The following is a 20262-nucleotide window of genomic DNA, read 5'->3' on the forward strand; positions in this document are numbered from 1 at the left end:
CTAAAATTGCCAAAGATCTCAGGAGGAAGAAAATTCAATTAAAAACTTAGAGCATGAGCAGATAAATCCACAGAGAAAACATTAAAATAGAAGGGAAGATGGTGACAAGAACATCTAAATAAGCCCAAACATTTTAGAATAAATATTATAAAACCAAGGAAACTAAACCAACACCTGAAGACCCTATGGATTCCCAAGAAAGGTTGAGCCCAGAGCAGGAGGCTCTCAAATGGATCAAGAAAGAAATAAAGAGGGGCAGCTAGGTAGCTCAGTGGATTGAGAGCTGGGCCTAGAGACGGGAGGTCCTAGGTTCAAATCTGGCCTCAGACACTTCCCAGTTATGTGACCCTGGCAAGTCACTTGACCCCCATTGCCTAGCCCTTACCACTCTTCTGCCTTGGAGCCAATACACAGTATTGACTCCAAGACGGAAGGAAGGAAGGTAGGAAGGAAGGAAGGCAGGAAGGAAAGAGTTGTGAAAGCAGAATATATGGTCTACCCAGGAAAAATAATTGTCAGAATAGAAAAACTTGAACCTACAGAGACATGATTTCCCAAATCATATTCAACCAAAAAGCAAATAAAACATTTCTTATAACTACTATTACCTGTTGTGGAAAGGAAATTAGACTGACAGTTTTTCCAATCCTATTTCCTTTCCCAATAAATATTACACTGTGCTGCAAAATGGAGCCAAAACTTTCTACCCAGTAGAAGGTAAATTTCTATACAGGGTAACACAAGTGAAGGACAACAGTGTAAATATCTCAGCTGGATTTCTCCTGTTTCAACATGTGGGTGATCTGTCCCTTATATATGACTTGATGCCAAGTTGGTGGCTGGAGGCTAGCCTACTTCTCTGGGAAAAAGTAAGCCACAAAAGCAAAAGATTGAGTTAAGACAAAATGTTTTAAAGAATGAAAGTGGATGAAATTTCTACTACTAACGAAAATACATTCCTTGAGAAGTAATCAACAAGAAAAGAAATCCAGTTTCCCCACCAGTTTTTATGAATTTTGCGCTGTTTCAAAAGGAAAAGACAAACTAATGTGTGATACAGGAATAGAATTGAGAGACAGAAAAAAAACCCTGAAGAGATGTTCTGACCAATCAATTGACAAGTCTTTATTCAACTCCTTCTATGTACTGGGCACTTTGCAAGGTGATAGGGGTACCAGTACAAAGAATAAAACCGTCTCTTCACAAGGAGCTTCCATTCTAATGCTGAAGGGCAAGTGTACAGTAAAACTATAAAGTAAATAAATATAAAGATACCCCAGGTAGCTAAATACCAGGTAGTTTGGGCAGAAGGATAATGGTAGTTGGGGGAGTCAGGAAATGCTTCATATAGAAGATAGTGCCAGAGATGCATCTTTTTTTTGCTTTTGCTTAAACCCTTACCTTCTGTCTTAGAATCAATCCTGAGTATCAGTTCTAAGGCAGAAGAGCAGTAAGGACTAGGCAATGAGGTGACTTGGCCAGGTCTACACAGGAGGAAGCATCTAAGGTCAAATCTGAATCTACGTTCTCCTGACTCCAGGACTGGCGCTCTATCCACTGAGCCATCTAGCTTCCCCTGGGCTATATCTTAAAGGGAGAAAGAAGTTCTCTGAAGTGAAGTACATTCTAGACATGAAGGAGACAGTATGACTGTACTGTAAAGTGGTCAGGGATATAATCCAATGAGCTGGAAATATGGGATTATAAATGTAGAAGACTGGAAGAATGGTTGTGCCTTTGATGGAAACAGGAACAGAAGAGTTTTTTTTTGGGGGGGGGGGTGTTAATGAGAAAAATAATGGTCGCATGAAAAAATGAAAACACATTTATTAAGTACCTGCTAAGTGCCATGTACTGTACTAGACTCTGGGGATACAAATATAAAAAAGTGAGATAGTCTTTCATTCTCATAGGCAGAGACAAGGCACAGAGAAAGAGGTAGTCAGGAAAGGAGTTTGAGGTTGGGTTGTCAGGAGATAGAGAGTAGTCATAGGGCAATCAACAGACTCTTTTCTGAAGCAATGACAGTATTGATTTGGTTACTTATTGTTCCCAAAATATAATGGAAAAATATGGGTGCAGAGGCAGGAAAATGAAGGAAAATGCCCATAACAAAGATAAAGCAGGTGAAATTAGTTTGTAGTCAACTGGCCTCCATTATAGACTTAAAATCCAATCTGAAATCATTTTATTGTATTAGGTCAAAGATGGAATGGCTTTTAGGGGCTGACCTCTTAGCCATTTGCTCTTTGAGATCTATATCTCTAAACAGAAATATAAGAGAATCCTCCCTGAGTGATACAATAAAAAATGCAGAACTCTAAGACATGAACCTCCATAGTTAGGACTTACCTTCCAGGCTTAGTCATGCCAGTGTTATTTCCTGGAAGCTCGATGGCATCAATTACACTTTCCAGCTTAAGAAGAATTACTGCCAAGGCAAGCAGAAGAAAGAATGAGGGAAAATCCTGGTAAAAGCTGCTGCACGAGCTTCATCCCCTTAGGCAGGTCCACACACATACCTCCTAGCTCCATACATGATATAAGCAAGCTCTCTTATTTCTATAGAGTATAAAAGGAAGAAATGAAAGGGGAGAAAAAAGAAAGCAGACTCTCACTGACACTCAAGACACCCAAACACCCAGATAATTGCATAAAAGTCAAGCAGTTGGTGGAGTTATGAATTGATCCAACCATTCTGGAAGGCAATTTGGAACTATGCCCAAAGGGCAATAAAAGACTGTCTGCCCTTTGATCCAGCCACAGCACTGCTGGGTTTGTACCCCAAAGAGATAATAAGGAAAAAGACATGTACAGGAATATTCATAGCAGCACTCTTTGTGGTGGCAAAAAACTGGAAAATGAGAGGATGCCCTTCAATTGGGGAATGGCTGAACAAATTGTGGTATCTGTTGGTGATGGAATACTATTGTGCTAAAAGGAATAATAAAGTGGAGGAATTCCATGGAGACTGGAACGACCTCCAGGAATTGATGCAAAGTGAGAGGAGCAGAACCAGGAAAACATTGTATACAGAGACTGATACACTGTGGTACAACCAAATGTAATAGACTTCTCTACTAGCAGCAATGCAATGATCCAGGACAATTCTGAGGGACTTATGAGAAAGAACACTATCCATATTCAGAGGAAGAACTGTGGGAGTAGAAACACAGAAGAATGGGGATGTAGACTCTAATGATCACTCTAGTGCAAATATCAATAATATGGAAATAGGTCTTGATCAACAACACATGTAAAACCTAGTGGAATTGTGTGTCGGCTACAGGAGGGGTGTGGGGGGATGGGAGGGAAAGAACATGAGTCTTGTAACCATGGAAAAATATTCTAAATTAACTAATTAAACACAATTTTCCAAAAAATAAAATAAAATAAAAGTCAAGTAATAAAACCTTGCTTATATCTTTAGGCCAAATGATATCACAGAAGTGTTCAATGAATACCCTCACTACCTCAACCATGCCCTTGTAGATCTCTGAACAAATATGTGGTCTTTGTCTTCCTAGGTGAAGTCTAGAGATCCTCTGGGCTATGCTCTAAGAAAAAAGTCTTAGTCTAAATAGTACTAGCAACTCCCATTCTTCCAAAGCTGGCCTGATACTTTGCTTCCTTTGAAACTCGGATAGTCATTTTTAATTTTCTTTTTAAAAATGTTTTATTGAAACCCTTTGTCTTTACATTAGTCATTGAAGGGGTACAGGTGGGGGTAGAAACTAGGGAGGGAATGCCTTCTTCCCTACAGATTGAATCTTCCATTGAACAAAGAAAAACAAACATGACCACTCAATGATAACCATACCTAAAAGTATAAATATTCTGTTTTAGTCCCCATACTCTAGGCACTGGCATTAAGGAGAAGTAGTATTCCAGTATCTCTTTCCTGAAGCACTCATTGCTTTTTTTTTTTAAGTTACTAAAGAGTTCAACTTCAAATGATTCTCTCATTTATATTTTGTACTCACTGTATATGTTATTCTTTATGTTCTGCTTACTGCATTTTGTATTAGTTCATACAAATTTTCCCAAGTTTCTGAATTTCTCATATTCATCATTTTTACTACATATTTTTACGGTGATATTTTTTTACTCCACTATATTTATATGTCACAGTTTTGTAAGTCATTTCCCAGATGCTATTCATCCACTTTGTGTATAAGTTCTTGGCTATCACAAAGAGGGCTACCATGAATATATTGGTATATTTGGGATCTTTTTTCTCTTTCATCTCTTTGAACTATATACCCACTGGCAGAATCAGTAGATCAAAGGGATGTATGGTCACTTTTACTGCAAAATTAGATTAATTCACAATTCCACTATTATTGATGTATCTGTCTTCCAGAGGCATTCTCAAACATTTTGTGTCTTCTGTCATCTTTGCGAATTCACAGGATATAGTGAAAACACAGAGTTGCTTTAATTTGCATTTCTCTTACTATTAATGATTTAAAACATGTTCTCATACAGTCATTTACAGTTTATAAGATTCATATGAAAACTATTCAGATCCTTTGACCACTTGTCTACTGGGGAATGATGGCGTTGTTTCATGTTTATCGATTCACAAATATTCTGGACATCAGACTTTTAATCAATGAAGTTTGGTGCAAATCTCTTCCCCCACTGACAGTTTCTTCTCTTTCTTCAATGATTTTATTTGCGCAAAAACTTTTAAATTTTATATAATTATGATTATCTAGTTTATCTTTTATAAATTCCTCTATCCTTAGTTGGGTTAAGAATTCTGTCTTCCCTTACTATAATTGTGAAAAGCACTTCCTTTCAGTCTCAAAATTTTCTTTGATGTCACCATTTCATATTCAGGTCATGTATCATTTGAGCAACTGGTGATATATGATGTAAAATGATGGCCTAATTTCTACCAAACTATTTTCCATTTTTCTTAGAAATTCTTGTCAAAAAGGAAATTCTTCATCCATGCAACTTATATTGAGTTTACCAAATACTGTTACTATTTTGTTCCACTAACCTATTTTTCTGCTTTTTAATCAATACAAATAGTTTTATGGTTACTGCTTTACAATATAACTTTCCTCACTTACATCCCTTGAGATTCTAAACCTTTTGTTACAGTTCTGTCTTATTCTATTAGGTATTTCTTTGGTTGTTTGATTTAAGCATTAAATTTGTAATTAACTTAAGTAATATCATTCTTTTATTATATTGGCATAGATCAACTATCAGTAGTGAATATCTTTTCAAAGATTTGTCTTCCATTATTTCTGCAGTTATATATTTATAAATTCTATATGTGTCCTAGTAGGCTAATCCCTAGATATTTTAGTCATTTAGTGGTTATTTTGAATCTAATTTCCCTTAATATTTTCCAAGTTAGTACTCTATGATGATAATTTTTGTGGCTTTATTTTATATTCCTGCTACCTTACTTTAAACTATTAATCATATTAATTAGTTTCTTCAGTGATTTTTTTGGAGTGTTTTAAGTATACCACCATGTCACCAACAAAGAGGAATAATTGTGTTTCCTCTTTGTCAATCTTTGTAATTTTATTCTCTTGTTGACTTTTCGTGCCACTGGACCCAGGCTTCCAATGCCGAGAGAGTGGGACTGTCTCTGTGCATCGACTTTTCCACTGAAATCTTCATGCGCAAGTGACTTTGTGCACAAAAACACACAAAAACAATAGTCATCCTCAGTTACCGAGAGACTACTACTACTACTCTACCTAGACTAGAATTATGCCAAAATTATGGACAGAAGTTCCTCTTAAAGAGTTTTAAGCAAAAAGTTTCAACAATAATAACCCCCTTTCAAGTTTAGCCTTCCAACTAACATTTCTATACAGTTTAGTTTCTTAAAAAGAGAGGCAGTATGAGAAAAGTTAGACTTACTTTTTACCTTAGCTATATCTTCAAGCTCCATATTCAGACCTGTATAAAACAAGAAAAAAAAAACAGTCAGTATGTAATCCTATTGACAATTATGAATTTTAGATTTACTCCAACCTGCTTAGTCTTTAGAATTTTAGCAACCAGGAATGTATACACCCCCACTTAAGGATTAAGTGTGGGGGAGGAAGGTCTATGACCCATGTGTGCTAGCAAGTGATAAATCAGAAACAACTGACTGACCCCCTGGGCTGTCCAAAGCCAAGTTGAAGCCACCATTGGTACATATGACACAGGAAGTAATGTAAAGAACTGCCTTTATATTTCACACCACTTCCTGTGAGAGGGATTTGGTGGTGGAACTTGATTGTGAAGGAGCTCAAGCATGAGACCTCAGGTTGCTTCCTTTAGACTGTCACGTGGTGAGTGCAAGGCTAATTTCCCTTTCCTTGGTCTTTCTGGAGGCACAAGCCTCTGAGGAGGCCCCTCATCTTGGAGGAGGCCTCCTGGCTGGAAACGGTGCTAGATTTAATCTTCTGTCCCCGTCCCCCACCTCCCCCGGCCTGGTATTTCTCTCTTTAATCTCTTCCTTTCTTCCTTAATATCTTAACTCTATTGTAAATAAACCAACATAAATTTCCATTCTGACTTGAGGATTTCATTGGGATTTAGAATTTAAACCCCTGGTGACCAACTAAAAATATATTCGGTCCGACCATAAGTTTTACCCCTAACACAATCAGGGCATCTTATAGTAGATGTAGATTTGGTCTCTGCCAATCTTCTTTTCCCATTCTATGACAGAGGATATAAGTGAATAATCAGAGTTGAATAATGAACCTGTCTAAGGACAGGTACAGTTGAGATATGAGACTGCTAAGGTAAAAGTTCATACCATTCATTCTTACCTATAGTACCCTGAAAGAAAGAGATGCAAAAGATTTTGGAAGTGTCCAACATTATTGATAATATATACCTACAAACATACACACACATATATTTTATATACATATATATGTGTATATATATATATATATATATATATATCCTTTCCCCATCACAACTTTCCCCATTGCAGTTTTGATATATCATGGGTTGGCATAAGAAATTAAATGGACTTTTTTGAGAATTTTTCAGAAGCTGCAGCCGACACATTAAGTCCAGCAGACAACACAGAAAAAGTTTAGAAACTCAAAAATGCATAAAACATGTACATAATATTGTATAATATCAACACATTGACCAAATGTGTGAATTTCAAAACTACTCAACCCTATTCAGACCATTCTTTAGAAGATGGGATTTAGCTATTTCCTGATCAATAACAATAGAGATACTTGGAATAACAGAATCAGGCCTTGGAAACTACAATCTCCACCCTACTCAGGGTAACAAGATTAGGAAGGGCTGCAGCAAAACTCAAGATTTAATTATTTGAGAATATGGCCTTCAACAGACACCTGCAAAAAGGACAGACCTCTGGGCGGTCCTAGGTCAAGCTAGAGCCACCATTAGCACATGTGAGAGACAGAAAGTGAGGTAGAGGACAGCTCAGGAGGTCTGGGGACTTCCTGTGTGGAGGGAGAGAGGTGGTTGGAGGCTGGTGCTTGGAGTGGAGGAGCCCACAGACTGTTTCTTCATTTTGGTCATGTGAGTGATAGGGACTGATCTCTTTTCTTTGCCTCGGCTAGCCAGGGCTTTAGGCCTTTGGCTCAGCCTAAGCAGAGTGGGTATTTAAGCCCTATTTCCTTCTCTCCCTTTTTCCCTCTCTCTCTCTCTCTCTCTCTCTCTCTCTCTCTCTCTCTCTCTCTCTCTCTCTCTCTCTCTCATACTTTTCTTCCTCCTGTTTGTAATTAAAACACCATAAAAAGGTTGACAGCTGACTTGAGTTTTCATTTAGGAATTACATAGCTGAATTCCTTGGTGACCTTAAATTAATATGTATCAATCTTTTAAAGTGATTTCCATATCACAAATACCTAACCTAAATGTTCCAATAAGGTATTATAAATATCCGGTAAAAGAAAATGAAAAAATTCAGAAACCTTCTCTGGTAAAAAGGGAGGGCCAAAAATTTTTATTTGGATTTTGCACACACACACACTCTCTCTCTCTCTCTCTCTCTCTCTCTCTCTCTCTCTCTCTCTCTCTCTCTCTCTCTCTCTCTCTCTCTCTCAGACTTGGAATTTGAGATACTGATTTCTTTTTAAGGAAGGCTGTTGTTATCCCAATGGATACAAGTTTAAATAGGACATGGTTCTACTTGAATAGAACTTGGATCCACTAACTTCCTGGGGACCCAGACTATCAGAAAGTTCATTTTAATACAGTAGAAATCCTTTTTTTTCCTAGTTTCAAAAAGCTTAATCCTTTATTAAATTTCTCAAAAAATCTTGTTTCTTGAGTTCCCTGGTCTCACACTTACCTGAATTGTCAAGTTCCATGTTGAACTGTGCATGGATCTCATTTTGCTGTAGCAATTTTGTCTGTTCTTCTAACACCTGATTTATAGCATCCAAGCCAGATGCCAAGTCAAAGGGAGTCAGGTCAAATGAAGCTGATTCCTCACATACCTTTTCCTGAGAGGTGAAGAAACCCAAGTTAAAAGCAGCACTAGGAGAGAAGGCTAAATACATTTCAGCTCTAAGCAGTTCTAAACGCAGTGAAACCAGAATACTTTGCTAGTAGACTCCTAAGTCAGACGTGCAGGGTATGTTTGTCATGAACTCAGGTAAAGAAAACAAAGGAAATTAAAAGCTTAGGAGAAATATGGTCAAATCCCAAATAAAAACAAACATGACACTAATCTTGCCATAGACTAGTTGTTAAAAATGGCAATACCTTGATATATCCTATATCTTGGACTTCATAGCTATTCAATGCAGCCAGTTATTAAAACAATTAACATATTCCCATGAAGCAGCACAGATACTTTGAAACCAACTTCCATTCAAATAGCAATAATAATAATAAAAACCCAACACTGTGATAGAACTTTAAGGTTTGCAAAGCACTTTACCTGTATAATCTCATTCGATACTCAAAACAACTCTATGAGGTAGGTGCTATTATTATCCCCATTTTAGAGACGAGGAAACTGAGGTTTAGTGTAATTCTCTGGGATTTAAACTCAGTTCTTCCTGTCTCCAAGTTTAATGCTCTATCTACTCTAACAAAGAAAAGTATCTGACCTAAAATTTCTTACTTATTATGCCTTTATGCCATGCCTTCTGACTAGCTCTTCATGAAAACAATTAGAAAATACAGGGGAAATGAGTTCAGTATTGAATATTCACTAATGAAATTCATGAGCTCTACCCAAGACAACTAAGAATCATATAAATCTACATATAAAACTAAGAATCATCTTAAAGAGATGAGCCTGAAAGGCCCTCCCAAAACCTGGAGAGAATCTCCCCAACCCCTACATCCAATACATAGATCTCCATGTCCAATCTCTGCTTGAACATTTCTAGTTACAGGAAATGCATTCTATCATAGGGCAGGCCTTTTCATTTTCAGTTTTAGCTCTAATTCTTAAGATGTTCTTTTCTATATTGATCACTCATCCTTTCATTCAGTGGATCCTCATTCTGAACTCTGACGGAACCAAGTGTAAGAATTAGGTCTTGAAACATATTTCAAGAACAATTTCTATTCAGTAGGCTTTAAAAGCCATGATTTTCTGCAGTAAAGTTTCCCCTGTTCTCCAAAACCAAAGGCCTTGAGAACAAAAAACAGTGTTTGCTTACAGGACTAATATTAAGGAAATGTTAGAAAACAAGGAAATGACGGACAAAAGGGGAGAATTTACTTGCTAATCATTTTCAAATGCCATTGCCCTCAAAAGAGAGGAAAAATAAATCCATCTATTGCAACATAATTCCAAGACTCAAAACCATATACCTTAATGAAACAAATTCTGTTACATTATTGGTAGGACAGCAGAATGGCTTCCAAGAGACTTCTAGCAATCTGGCATTGTATAATAAAAATCACAAAACTGACCGTATATTTTACCCCAGCTGTTGTGATTCTATCCAAACAATGTTATTAGGAAAAAAGAAGGCTCTATCCATACCTAAGTGTTCCAGCTACCTCCTATGGTTCCTCCTACCTCTAGTGGTTGAGAAATAGATAAGTAAATTATGTTAATATAATACATGTCATAAAAAGTAGAAGACATGAAGAATACAAAGAAATAAATAAAGATCAAAATAATATTGACTACAATAATATGAATAAAAACCAACAAAGGAAACCAGATTTTAATGTGCCAAGACTGACTCATTCCCTTATCCCTCCTAAATAGTCTAGCAGAGAATGACTTATCAGTCTGCATTTAAAAAGGATTTGATAGAGGGCAGCTAGGTGGCTCAGTGGATTGAGAATATGGGTTTAAATCTGGCCTCAGACACTTTCTACCTGTGTGACCCTGGACAAGTCACTTAATCCCTATTTCTAGTCCAGTGATGAGCAACCTTTTGAGCTTGGAGTGTCAAAATTCACCAAAAAAACGAGCATAACTCAAGTGGTAAGTCACCTTGAGAAAAAAAGCCATAATTTCACAATAATTATAGTTTAAATAACAAAAATGTATAATTGTAATATATAACTGTATTTAATAAACCATAAACTAATTATTTAACTTACTTGCTTAGTAGCTTCTTTGTTCATCTGTCAGTTGGTTTCTTTTGTTGGTCTTCATATTATTTAACTTGTGTGGGGAGCCGTGAAATAAGATAAGTGAGGGGGAAGGGGAATCCTTTAACTAACCTGCCTATTAGTGACTTTTTTGTTGCTGAATTTTATTGGCTAAATCTTCAATTAAAAGTTGGTATTTTGTACACTTCAAGCTCAAGCAAGTGCTACTAACTTCATCTGTCAATCTGTTTCTTTAGTTGGTTTTGATATTATTTAAGGCTGAGAATAAGGTCTCACAAAAGTATGTAGAGGGAAAAATTGTGAGTAAAGCCATTGCTATATTTTTCAGGGTGCTAAAAGTGTCTGGTAATTGGTTCCAGGCACTCCTCCATTGCACATGGGCCCCACCCCTCCCTACCCCACCCCAGCCAGCTGGTCCAGGGGTGCTGTGAGAACAGCAGCTGCTTCCAGCCAACCTATCTGCCCATACTCGCTCCTCCTCCCCACCCCCATGGAAACCCCCACACCTAGCCACCTCCCATGGCCAACGAGTGGAACAGCCCCCCCCCCACACACACACACAGGCTAAGGCATGGCCACGGCTACGAGTATGCAGCTCCCCAAGTGGCTCCCAGGCCCCACGGTGCACTGAGCCTGCATGTGGCCATGTGTCATCGAAAATGGCTACGCGTGTCAGTGCTGACATACATGTCATAGATTCACCATCATAGGTCTAGCCCTTAGTACTCTACTACCTTGAGACACAATAGTGATTGTAAGAGAGAAGGTATGGGTTTAAAAAAAGAAAATAAAAAGGATGATCTAAGTTTATGGGAAATCCAATCCAATATATGACAAGGGAGAAAACTATCATGAGTCTGGAAGAAGAGATCATCAGATAAGATGTAGGCAACACTAATTTATGGAAAGGGTAAATATAAAGAAAACTAGAAACTTACCACATTGTGAGCTTCATCAAAGATCACCACTGTCCCTTTAAGGTCAATGTTGTGGGCCCTTCGTGTCTGCAAAAGAAAAGTTAAGGAAAGGGATGCAGGAGGCAGGAGGCAGGAGGTAAACGGAACAGAGACTAAATTCAATTGTAAAAGGCTCCTGTGGGAAAAATGTATTCAAATGGTGAGGTCTGACTAGACTTTTAGAATAAATGGTATTTGTATTGGGGAATCAGAAAAATAAGAAAGAAAACTGATAAGGTTGAAACCTCTAGCAAGAAGTGGAGACACATCTCACACTGTGCCTGGAGCAAGCACCCCAGCTGCTTCCCCTACCTGCCTTCGTTGGCCTCTTACTGTTACCAGAAGATGGCAGAGTTTCCCCTTCTTTTGCTCTTAGAGGAAATGAAGTTTCAGAAAGCATCCTGAACTGAATAAGGCAAGGGTTTCCCTTTTGCTTAGTTATCGAACATCCGGAATCCTTTGGGCAAAACAAATATTTGAATTTGTGGCACTGCTCGTGCTGCCATTAAGTGACTCTGATGTACTGAAGCCTCTGTTTGACACAATCTTGGATTCCTGGTAAATAGTAAAGTCCACCTGGTCCACTGCTGCTCTCACAGGATTTCAGAGTTTATTACTCTTGTTCTGTTCTTTGTGGCAGTGAAGGGACAAAGCATCCTGAACCAAACAAAGCCTTTTGCCAAGACAAAATGGGTAACCTGAAGCATCCCTTTCCTTTGACACTAGACTTCAATCACTATACGTCAATTAGGAAATAAGTATTCATACAAATAACAAAGCATTACCTTGGAGTCCAACAGATAGTTGTATGGCATAAAAATTATGTCTGCTTGCTGCTTTAGTGTCCGAGATAAATAATAAGGGCAGACTCTGTTTAAAATGAAAGACAAGGTATCAGCTATTAATACTGTGAAGATTCAATTTAACTCTCCCCTGACTGTGAAAATTAAATTAGCTCCCCTGCCCATTTTTAGATTTAATCACCAAATCTTTCTATGAAAGATGAGCCTGTACTTTTCTTTTCTTGATTACTTTTACTCTCAAGAGTTCTCAGGAGAAAATAAGGAGGAGTAGCTAGGGGGCTCAGCAGACAGAGCCAGGCCTAGAGGCAGGAGATCCTGGGTTCAAATCTGACCTCAAACACTTCCTAGCTGTGTGATTCCAGGCAGATCATTTAACCCCAATTGCTTAGTCCTTACTGCTCTTCTGTTTTAGAACTAATACTAAAACAAACCTTAAAGGTGAAAGAAGGAAAGGGCAGGGGCCAGGGCAGAGGGTGGGAAGAGAGAATGGGAGGGGATGAGAGAGGATGGGAGGGGAAGGAAAGGAAGGGAAGAACTAAAGATGGATTAACCACTTGGATGAGGAAATTCTCTTTACAAATACAAACTGGCACATTCTCTGCAACTTTGAGTTGACTAGAGCAAGGAGAGTTTATGGCATTCTCAATGGGTAGAATGGGTATATTAGTCCTGAAAACAGATGGCTGCCAGGAGGGACAAAAGTCTAGCATGTAGATGCTTCCAAATGTCAAGAGATCATATAAGGGGAGAAGAACTGGGAAGCTAAGTAGATTAAAAGTAACATTTTAGTTTTTTCTAATAGAGATCCAAGAACAATACTAGCCATCCCACTGAGTCTGTAACACTCTGAGCCCCCTAAATAATGTATTTACAACTTTACAATTCTCATTCTTCTTTCTAAAGAGCTTTTCTTACAAGAAGGCAAATTAAGGTTCAATGTGATTAGGTAACATTAATCTCTGGCTGGTAATCCTCAATGTTGCTTTCTGAGATAGTCAAAACTCCACATATCCCTAAGGGCAGCATCAGAACTGACTACTCAATAATAAAATCTGGGTCCCCCCAGATTCAGAAGTCCCAGGGGGCAACTGGGTGGCTCAGTGGGTTGAGAACCAGGCCTAGAGATGGGAGGTTCTGGATTCAAATCTGGCCTCAGATACTTCCCAGCTGTGCAAGTCCCTTAACCCCCATTGCCTAGCCCTTACCACTCTTCTGCCTTAGAACCAATACATAGCAATGATTCTAAGACTAAGGGTTAAAAAAAAAAAAGGGGGGGCAGCTAGGTAGCTCAGTGGATTGAGAACCAGGCCTAGAGACGGGAGGTCCTAGGTTCAAATCCGGCCTCAGCCACTTCCTAGCTGTGTGACCCTGGGCAAGTCACTCGACCCCCATTGCCTAGCCCTTACCACTCTTCTGCCTTGGAGCCAATACATAGTATTGACTCCAAGACAGAAGGTAAGGGTTTAAAAAAAAAAGAAAAGAAAGAAATCTCACTGTACTTAGGAACATTAGCAAAAACTAGAATAGGGTCAGAACTAGCAGATGGTCTGGGCTGCAAGTTGGAAGATGGAGACTCATGTGGGAGCCTGCACAACTTTACTGGCTCTTTTCTGTCAACTTCAGATCACTGGTACAAAATCCGTTATCTATATGATAATGCTCATTCTGGACCTTAAGATAGGTCCTAGGAACTGTGTGAAGGCTCAAGTCAGCTAGCTTTCCTCTTCTCCTCACAAAAGCTGAACAGAGAAGAGAGGAAGGGAGCAAAGCTGGTGTGTTTGTTTCCACTTTTTACTTGTGCTTTACACTTGTTACCTGTGCTTGTTTCCACTTTTAACCAAATCTTCAATATCCAAGATAGAAGTGACCAGCTCCTTCTCTGTGCTCTTCTCTGTAAGAATAGAGCCAAGAGTGAATTAAAAAGTATCTTTTTTTTCCCCACAGAAAGGTTTCATGAGTTCTTGAGTCAATCCTCAAGTCCCAAGGACACAGATCATCCCACAAACTGGGCAGTACAGCTTTCCAATAGCAAGGTGCTCTGGGATAGTACTTAGGGCAAAAATACAACATCTGGCATTTTATAGACTGTCAGCACAATTAGAACTCCCCTAGGGAAGTGTCAGGAGCATCAGTGAAAGCCAGAACAAAGAATAGGCACACCCTGTACCTTAGCATGAGTCTTCTCCTCCTAGGCCATGTATCTCTTATCAAAACTCAGAGTCAGATACCAAGCAGGCACTAGAGAGCACAGAAAGCCTTCCTTTCTACAGAGTAACCAAGGAAGCAGAGTAGCCAGCTGCTTCTCACCCCTATCCCCAGGCCTCCCCTCCCCCAGGAAGGCAGTGATGCCAGAAGAACTCAAAGGGGGCTGAGCTGGAATGCCCACTGGCTATGGTCTTAGCCTTGTATGATGGAATAGGCAAATGGAAAGTAGCTGAGATTCTCTGAGGGTAAACAATCATCTTTTCCTCTGTTATTACCCTTCATTCAACCTGACAGATAACCTTCACCTTTTTAGCCTATCAAGGAGACAGCAGTTGCAATGAACAGGTGTTCTTGCATAATCTTAATTTAAGCAAACCTCTAGAGAGTCTTCAGCTAGAATGAGTAGTGAGGCTGCAAGATGGAGATAATTCACTTCTTGATTTGTCCTCTCCTACCAATTAAAATAAATTCTGGTCTCTTTTAATGTAAAAACAAAAAGTCAGGTTCAGAAGCAATTCAACAGAGAAGAGTTTAAGGAACATTTAAAATATGTAAACATACCCAGAACTAAAGGGAATCAGAGAGATGGAGTTAGCCACACAGCAGTTTGAGGATGCCTAGAATCTATACTATCCAAAACCTGACTGGAAACAATCCCAGGGATACAGGAGGGGCTTGAAGAGACCAATCTACCACAGTGGAATAGCCTTGCCACAAAGAGAACAAAGACGCAAAAGACCTATGATCTATCTTTAGACAAAAAGCTGAGGGGAAAGTATAGCAAGGGTCAACCCAGCAGAGATCCAACTAGTCTAACAAAAGAGGCAAAATCACTGTGGAGAAGCAGAGAACACATCTCAGAAAAATTTGCATAGTGGTAAGATTTCTTAGATGTCTGCATTTATCATTAGATTATAATATATATTTATGAAATCTATATTTTATATTATTGTTTTATTTATACATATCTATTTATTAGATTATATAGTCACTTCAAACATTCAGGAGAGAGGAGGAACAAATTTGATAAAATATAGTGATGATTTAGAAAAGAGGGTTGATCCAGTGACCTTGACCTTGCTACTTATTTTTAAACCCTTACTTTCTGGTTTAGTGACAATTCTAAGACAGAAGACCAAGGGCTAGGCAAACAGGGTAAAATGACTTGCTCAAATCATACAGCTAGGAAGCATCTGAGGCTAGATTTCAAACCAGGTCCTTCCAACTCCAGGTCTGGCATTTTATCCACTGTGCCACCTAGCTTCTCCCTGAACCTGCCATCTTTAATCTCAGCTTTCTCTATCATTGCTGGTAGATGGAGATCATCCCAGGCCAAGTGCAGGAACAAAAATTTTGAACTGAGAAAGCTCTCCATCTGGAAGAACTGTGGTCAGGTAAGCCACCTGAAAAACGCTCATTCTTTCTGTTGGCAATGGAAATCAGGCGTCGAAACAAGCTGCCAAGGATTCAAAATGAAACATCTCACCATAATTTTTAGGCCATTATGGGCCCTTCAGTGGGGGCTGGCAGTTACAAGAAGGTACTGACATATGTAAGGTAAACAGCCAGTCCAGGACTGCCTATTCAATCTTTCTTTTTTTATTATAATTCCTCTGAGGGAGGCCTGAGACTTTTAAAACAACAGTCCTCCGCATCAGAAATGTGGCTTTCCAGGTATTTCCTTAGCACAACAGTACCTAGAATTTACGTGGCACTTAAGAGGTTTACAAAGTGCTTTTTATCTCTACTATCTCACTAAATCAGTAAGTTCTCTCATTTGACCTATTCTATAGCCAAGAACTATGCTCTAAATTGCCAGAATATGCAAAAATTGCTACATCTCACAGGAGCCCTGCTCTCACTGAAGAACCAATCTCTCTGCTCCTGTAGAGCATGAGAGGCCCCAAACATCCATGTCTAAAACTGCCAGAATAGGGAGACTAGAAAGGCAAAGACAAGGCAGCAAGAGGAGAGGCATCCATTCAGCAACACCATAGCAACAGCAGCAGCCAATTGGCATGCTGTGTACCAGAGCTCAGCCAGAGAGGCCAACACAGAGCCTTCTTGTTATGAGTCACTGTTTAACCCTGGCTGGCAAACTCCCCCAGCTAGAGTTCTTTCCCTTTATAATTTAAGATAAGCTAATCACAGAAAAGCAGCTAACACCAGATCAAGAAGGGCCATCTTCTAAAAATGCTCTAATCAAAGGGATGAACACCTGAAAGTGCTTCCTGAAAACAGTTCTCTACCTGGCAAGAAATAGGAAGATCTAATGTGACTTTCCTTGTTCCAAATCCCTCACTATTGCTGTGGATGGACAAGTTAGTTCAGAGAGCTTATAAATATGAATGTGATCTGGGATATGGGAGTGTTTCTATAGCACCAAAAACTTGAGGACATGAACAGTAAGCTTGCTTCAACAAAAGACTGCCTGAGAGGTGCCTTCAATAAGAAATTTAACATTTAAGAAAGGAGCCAGGCCTAGATGTGGGAAGTCTTGGGTTCAGATATGGCCTAGATACTGCCTATCTGTGTGACCCTGGACACTTACCCCCATTGCCTAGCCCTCACCACTCTTCTGCCTTGGAACCAATATACACTATTAATTATAAGACAGAAGGTAAAGATTAGCAAATGAAAAAAAGAGGAGTCAAACCCAGAACACTGTAGTCTGTATTACACAAGCTTCTTGCCAACCCTAAAAGCCTCTGCTTCCACTCTAGGAATCTCAAGTAATTTACAAAATCAACTCCAGATCCAACCAGTCAAATCCAAGCTGTTAAGCAGTTAAAAAGAAAATTGATCTGGCTTGGACTGCTGGGTGACTTGTAAGTGTAAAGATGATTGTCTACAGAGGGCCAAGAGGAAAGAATCCACAACAGAAAGATGTTATAAAAAGTTTAAATGAGACAAGGTGATATTAATTGCAATAGGAGGAGGAAATAAGCAAACTAAGAGCTAAGGATAAATTGCAGAAAATTTTAGAAAGAATTGAAAGATAAAATCCCCTTGCAACATGCAAGTGGTATCTGTCAGCCCCAACAATTCATGCTCTTGGATTGGGGGGAAGGAAAACTAGAGATGAGAGGCAATGTAGAGGTAAGCCTCTCTTCTTCAGATATGACTATCTCTTCTTCTCTTGGTGCTTTCATCAGGGGCTGGATAGACTACTATAGTCAAGGCTTGTACTCTTCATGGGATCCTTATGTAGCAAGGGAAATTACAGGGTGCAAGAGAATGATTGGCAAGTCGTGAGACACAGAATCTTCTTGAGCCTGGTTGAGTCAGAACTCCTAAGGACAGTTTATTAACTGTCACTCTGGACCTGAGAGAGGAAGGAGACAGGTGTATGTGTGAATCATCTTGAAACCCATCCTTCAAGATCCTGGTCTTTTTAATATCTACTGGCTGTGGTGTGGAGTCATTCTTCAGTCTTCTGCTGGACAGTGATTGAAGAGTGGAATATCTACTTGGAAGAGACCATCTGGGGACATTACACCTGGGATTCCTGTTTCTGGCTCACCAAGGGCTGATCCCCTGTTGGACTTGCCTTTAGATAACTTAGGTTTTAGTATAGTGTAAGTCAGATATTGTTTATTTAGTGGGTAAAAGAATTCAGATTTCACTCTTTCCCGTTTCCCTTTCCTTCATCCCTTCTATGTTAAATAAATTCAATATGTATCTGCTTTTCCCTCTGTTTTACTTTCTTTCTACCTAACCAAATTATATATACTTTTAATGCTTACAAAACCAGCCTCAGCCTGTACAATTGAGAGCTGCAGGGGGTTCTCTAGGAAGGTTCCTCAATAGATGCAGAAAGGCAACATAACGGAAATGTTTCTTAGTGCCTTTGAACTTTCTGGTTCCTTAATATACTCCAGTTTGTTTTTCAAGAGATTGAATAGAAAGCTAAACAATTCTCTGACTCTCTTTAATCTTCCCTTTCCTTTTTCATTTTGTTTTTCCTTTTTCCTATCACACCCCCAAATTCTCCTGGCTACTTCTCCTTTATTTGTTCTGTGCAGATTTCTGCATGCACTGAAACCTCCTGCTATTTACATTTCTAACAACTGATTCAGCTGCTTCCTCCCCGCCCCATTTCACCCCTTTTTGGTCTTCAGCCAACACTGCTGATGCTAGGCAGCTTCCCAGAAAGCCAAGAGGCTGGCTCTCCTACGCAGTGGCCGAGAGCTTAAACACTGAGCATGACACTGCCAGTGCAGCAAAGACTTTTAGATTTATTCCTGGCAAAGACTGTTTTCTGCCTAGTAACAGAAAGTCTGGATGGAACTGGTTTGGGAACTTGTGTGTAGCCTCTGGCACCAAGAGAAGTAAAAGCCAAAGGAGTAAGGCAAAAGAAAGGCAGCTATATGCTCTCTCCAGCCGGCCTCCCTGAAACCCTGCTATGGATGGCTAGCCAGAGACGATTACTCCCAAAGGGTGAGGTCTCTATAGATGCCTTGAGTTGCCTGGAGAGGCCATACCTGGTCACCCCAAGGTCAGCTCATCAGCCACAATAGGTGGAAAGTAGTTACCCTAGTGAGAACTATCTGGAGCCTTAGAGCCAAAGCCTTTCCAGAACTAAATGAGGGCCTTAAGCAGTTCATTTACTCTATGTGCTGTGGTTTCCTCAACCAAAAATAAACTGCTTACACAGTACAGGCCTTCCGGGGACGTGATGAAGACAATGAGGTTCACCAGTGAGTGTAACAAGGACTCCTGAAAAGGAGCTATTTAATTCTAGGCCATCGTCATTCTGCACTTTTTAGCACAGTATCAAAAATTGTCAGCATCCTTTTGAGAGCTATCCCCTCAATCGGGAAAAGCATTCATTGGGAATCTCAGTTCCTCAGCTTCTCCCTCTTGGGATTTGCTAATGAACAATATCATTGGTCTTTTATATTCCCACTATAAACTATGGGGATTAGGGCCAGAGGAATAAAGGGCAGTTGGGGAAAGAGAAATGGAGCTTCCCAACAAATCTTTGGCACATAGTGCCTGGTACTTTTTTTCCTTACTTCTCTTTGCCAATTTCTGATCAGGAGATCTGGTCTTTGATATTTTCTACTGATTGTGGCTATTGCAAGGTAGCATTAAGGCTATAATCGTAACTGAAATTGCATTCTGTGTTCATAATCTTCTGGTTTTCCTACTGACAATTTCTCTGCAGTCTATTGTTCAACATCATTGTGACCTCCCTGCCCCTTCTTATACCCCTGTTCTGGCCTCACTTTCCTCTTTTCACAATTAATCAATCAATGAATCAATGAACATTTACTAGACACTTACTAAGTATGAGGCACCATGAAAAGCTTCGGGGACAGAAAAGGAGGCAAAGACATAGACTGACAGTAATTTGGGAAAGAACGATTTTGGTTAACTGAGTTGTAAGGAGTTTTGAAGAGAGTGACAGCAGAGAAGCCGTCTTTGAGTACTTAACTACAAAAGGCAAAAGAGCTAAAGGATAACACTTAGCAGGGATGGAAAGATCAAGTGAGGGTTTTTCCAGGATTTGGGAGAAATGGATATTTTATTATAGGCAAAAGAGAATGAGCCAGGAAATAGGGATAGAAAATAAGTGATAAAGTGGAGATGACAGAGGGAGCAATCTGCTGGACAAGATGGAAGAAGATTGCTTGAACAAATAGAGATTAGCCTTAGTAAGGAAAAAGGCAGATAAGTGGCCAAGTGGAGGCTTGAGTTCAAATCTGACCTTACTATTTGTATGTTACTGAAGTTAC

General features: G+C 39.4%; 1 protein-coding gene across 6 annotated transcripts in view; it reads right to left on the reverse strand.

Annotated features, from left to right (window-relative positions):
• RTEL1 (regulator of telomere elongation helicase 1) overlaps positions 1–20262 on the reverse strand; it is a 116478-nt gene that overhangs the window by 84139 nt on the left and 12077 nt on the right. For all 6 annotated transcript variants that reach the window (XR_008915400.1, XR_008915399.1, XM_056812791.1 and 3 more), the window contains 6 exons: positions 14132–14207; positions 12299–12383; positions 11496–11561; positions 8318–8471; positions 5896–5934; positions 2353–2431 (listed from right to left, as the gene is read on the reverse strand). Coding sequence is in view for 4 of the 6 variants with exons in the window: in XM_056812791.1 (XP_056668769.1) it covers positions 2353–2431; positions 5896–5934; positions 8318–8471; positions 11496–11561; positions 12299–12383; positions 14132–14207 (499 nt within the window). In the remaining 2 variants the exon portion in view is untranslated. The remainder of the gene's footprint in view (positions 1–2352; positions 2432–5895; positions 5935–8317; positions 8472–11495; positions 11562–12298; positions 12384–14131; positions 14208–20262) is intronic.

This window comes from Monodelphis domestica, chromosome 1 (genome assembly GCF_027887165.1).
Source record: "Monodelphis domestica isolate mMonDom1 chromosome 1, mMonDom1.pri, whole genome shotgun sequence".
NCBI lineage: Eukaryota > Metazoa > Chordata > Mammalia > Didelphimorphia > Didelphidae > Monodelphis > Monodelphis domestica.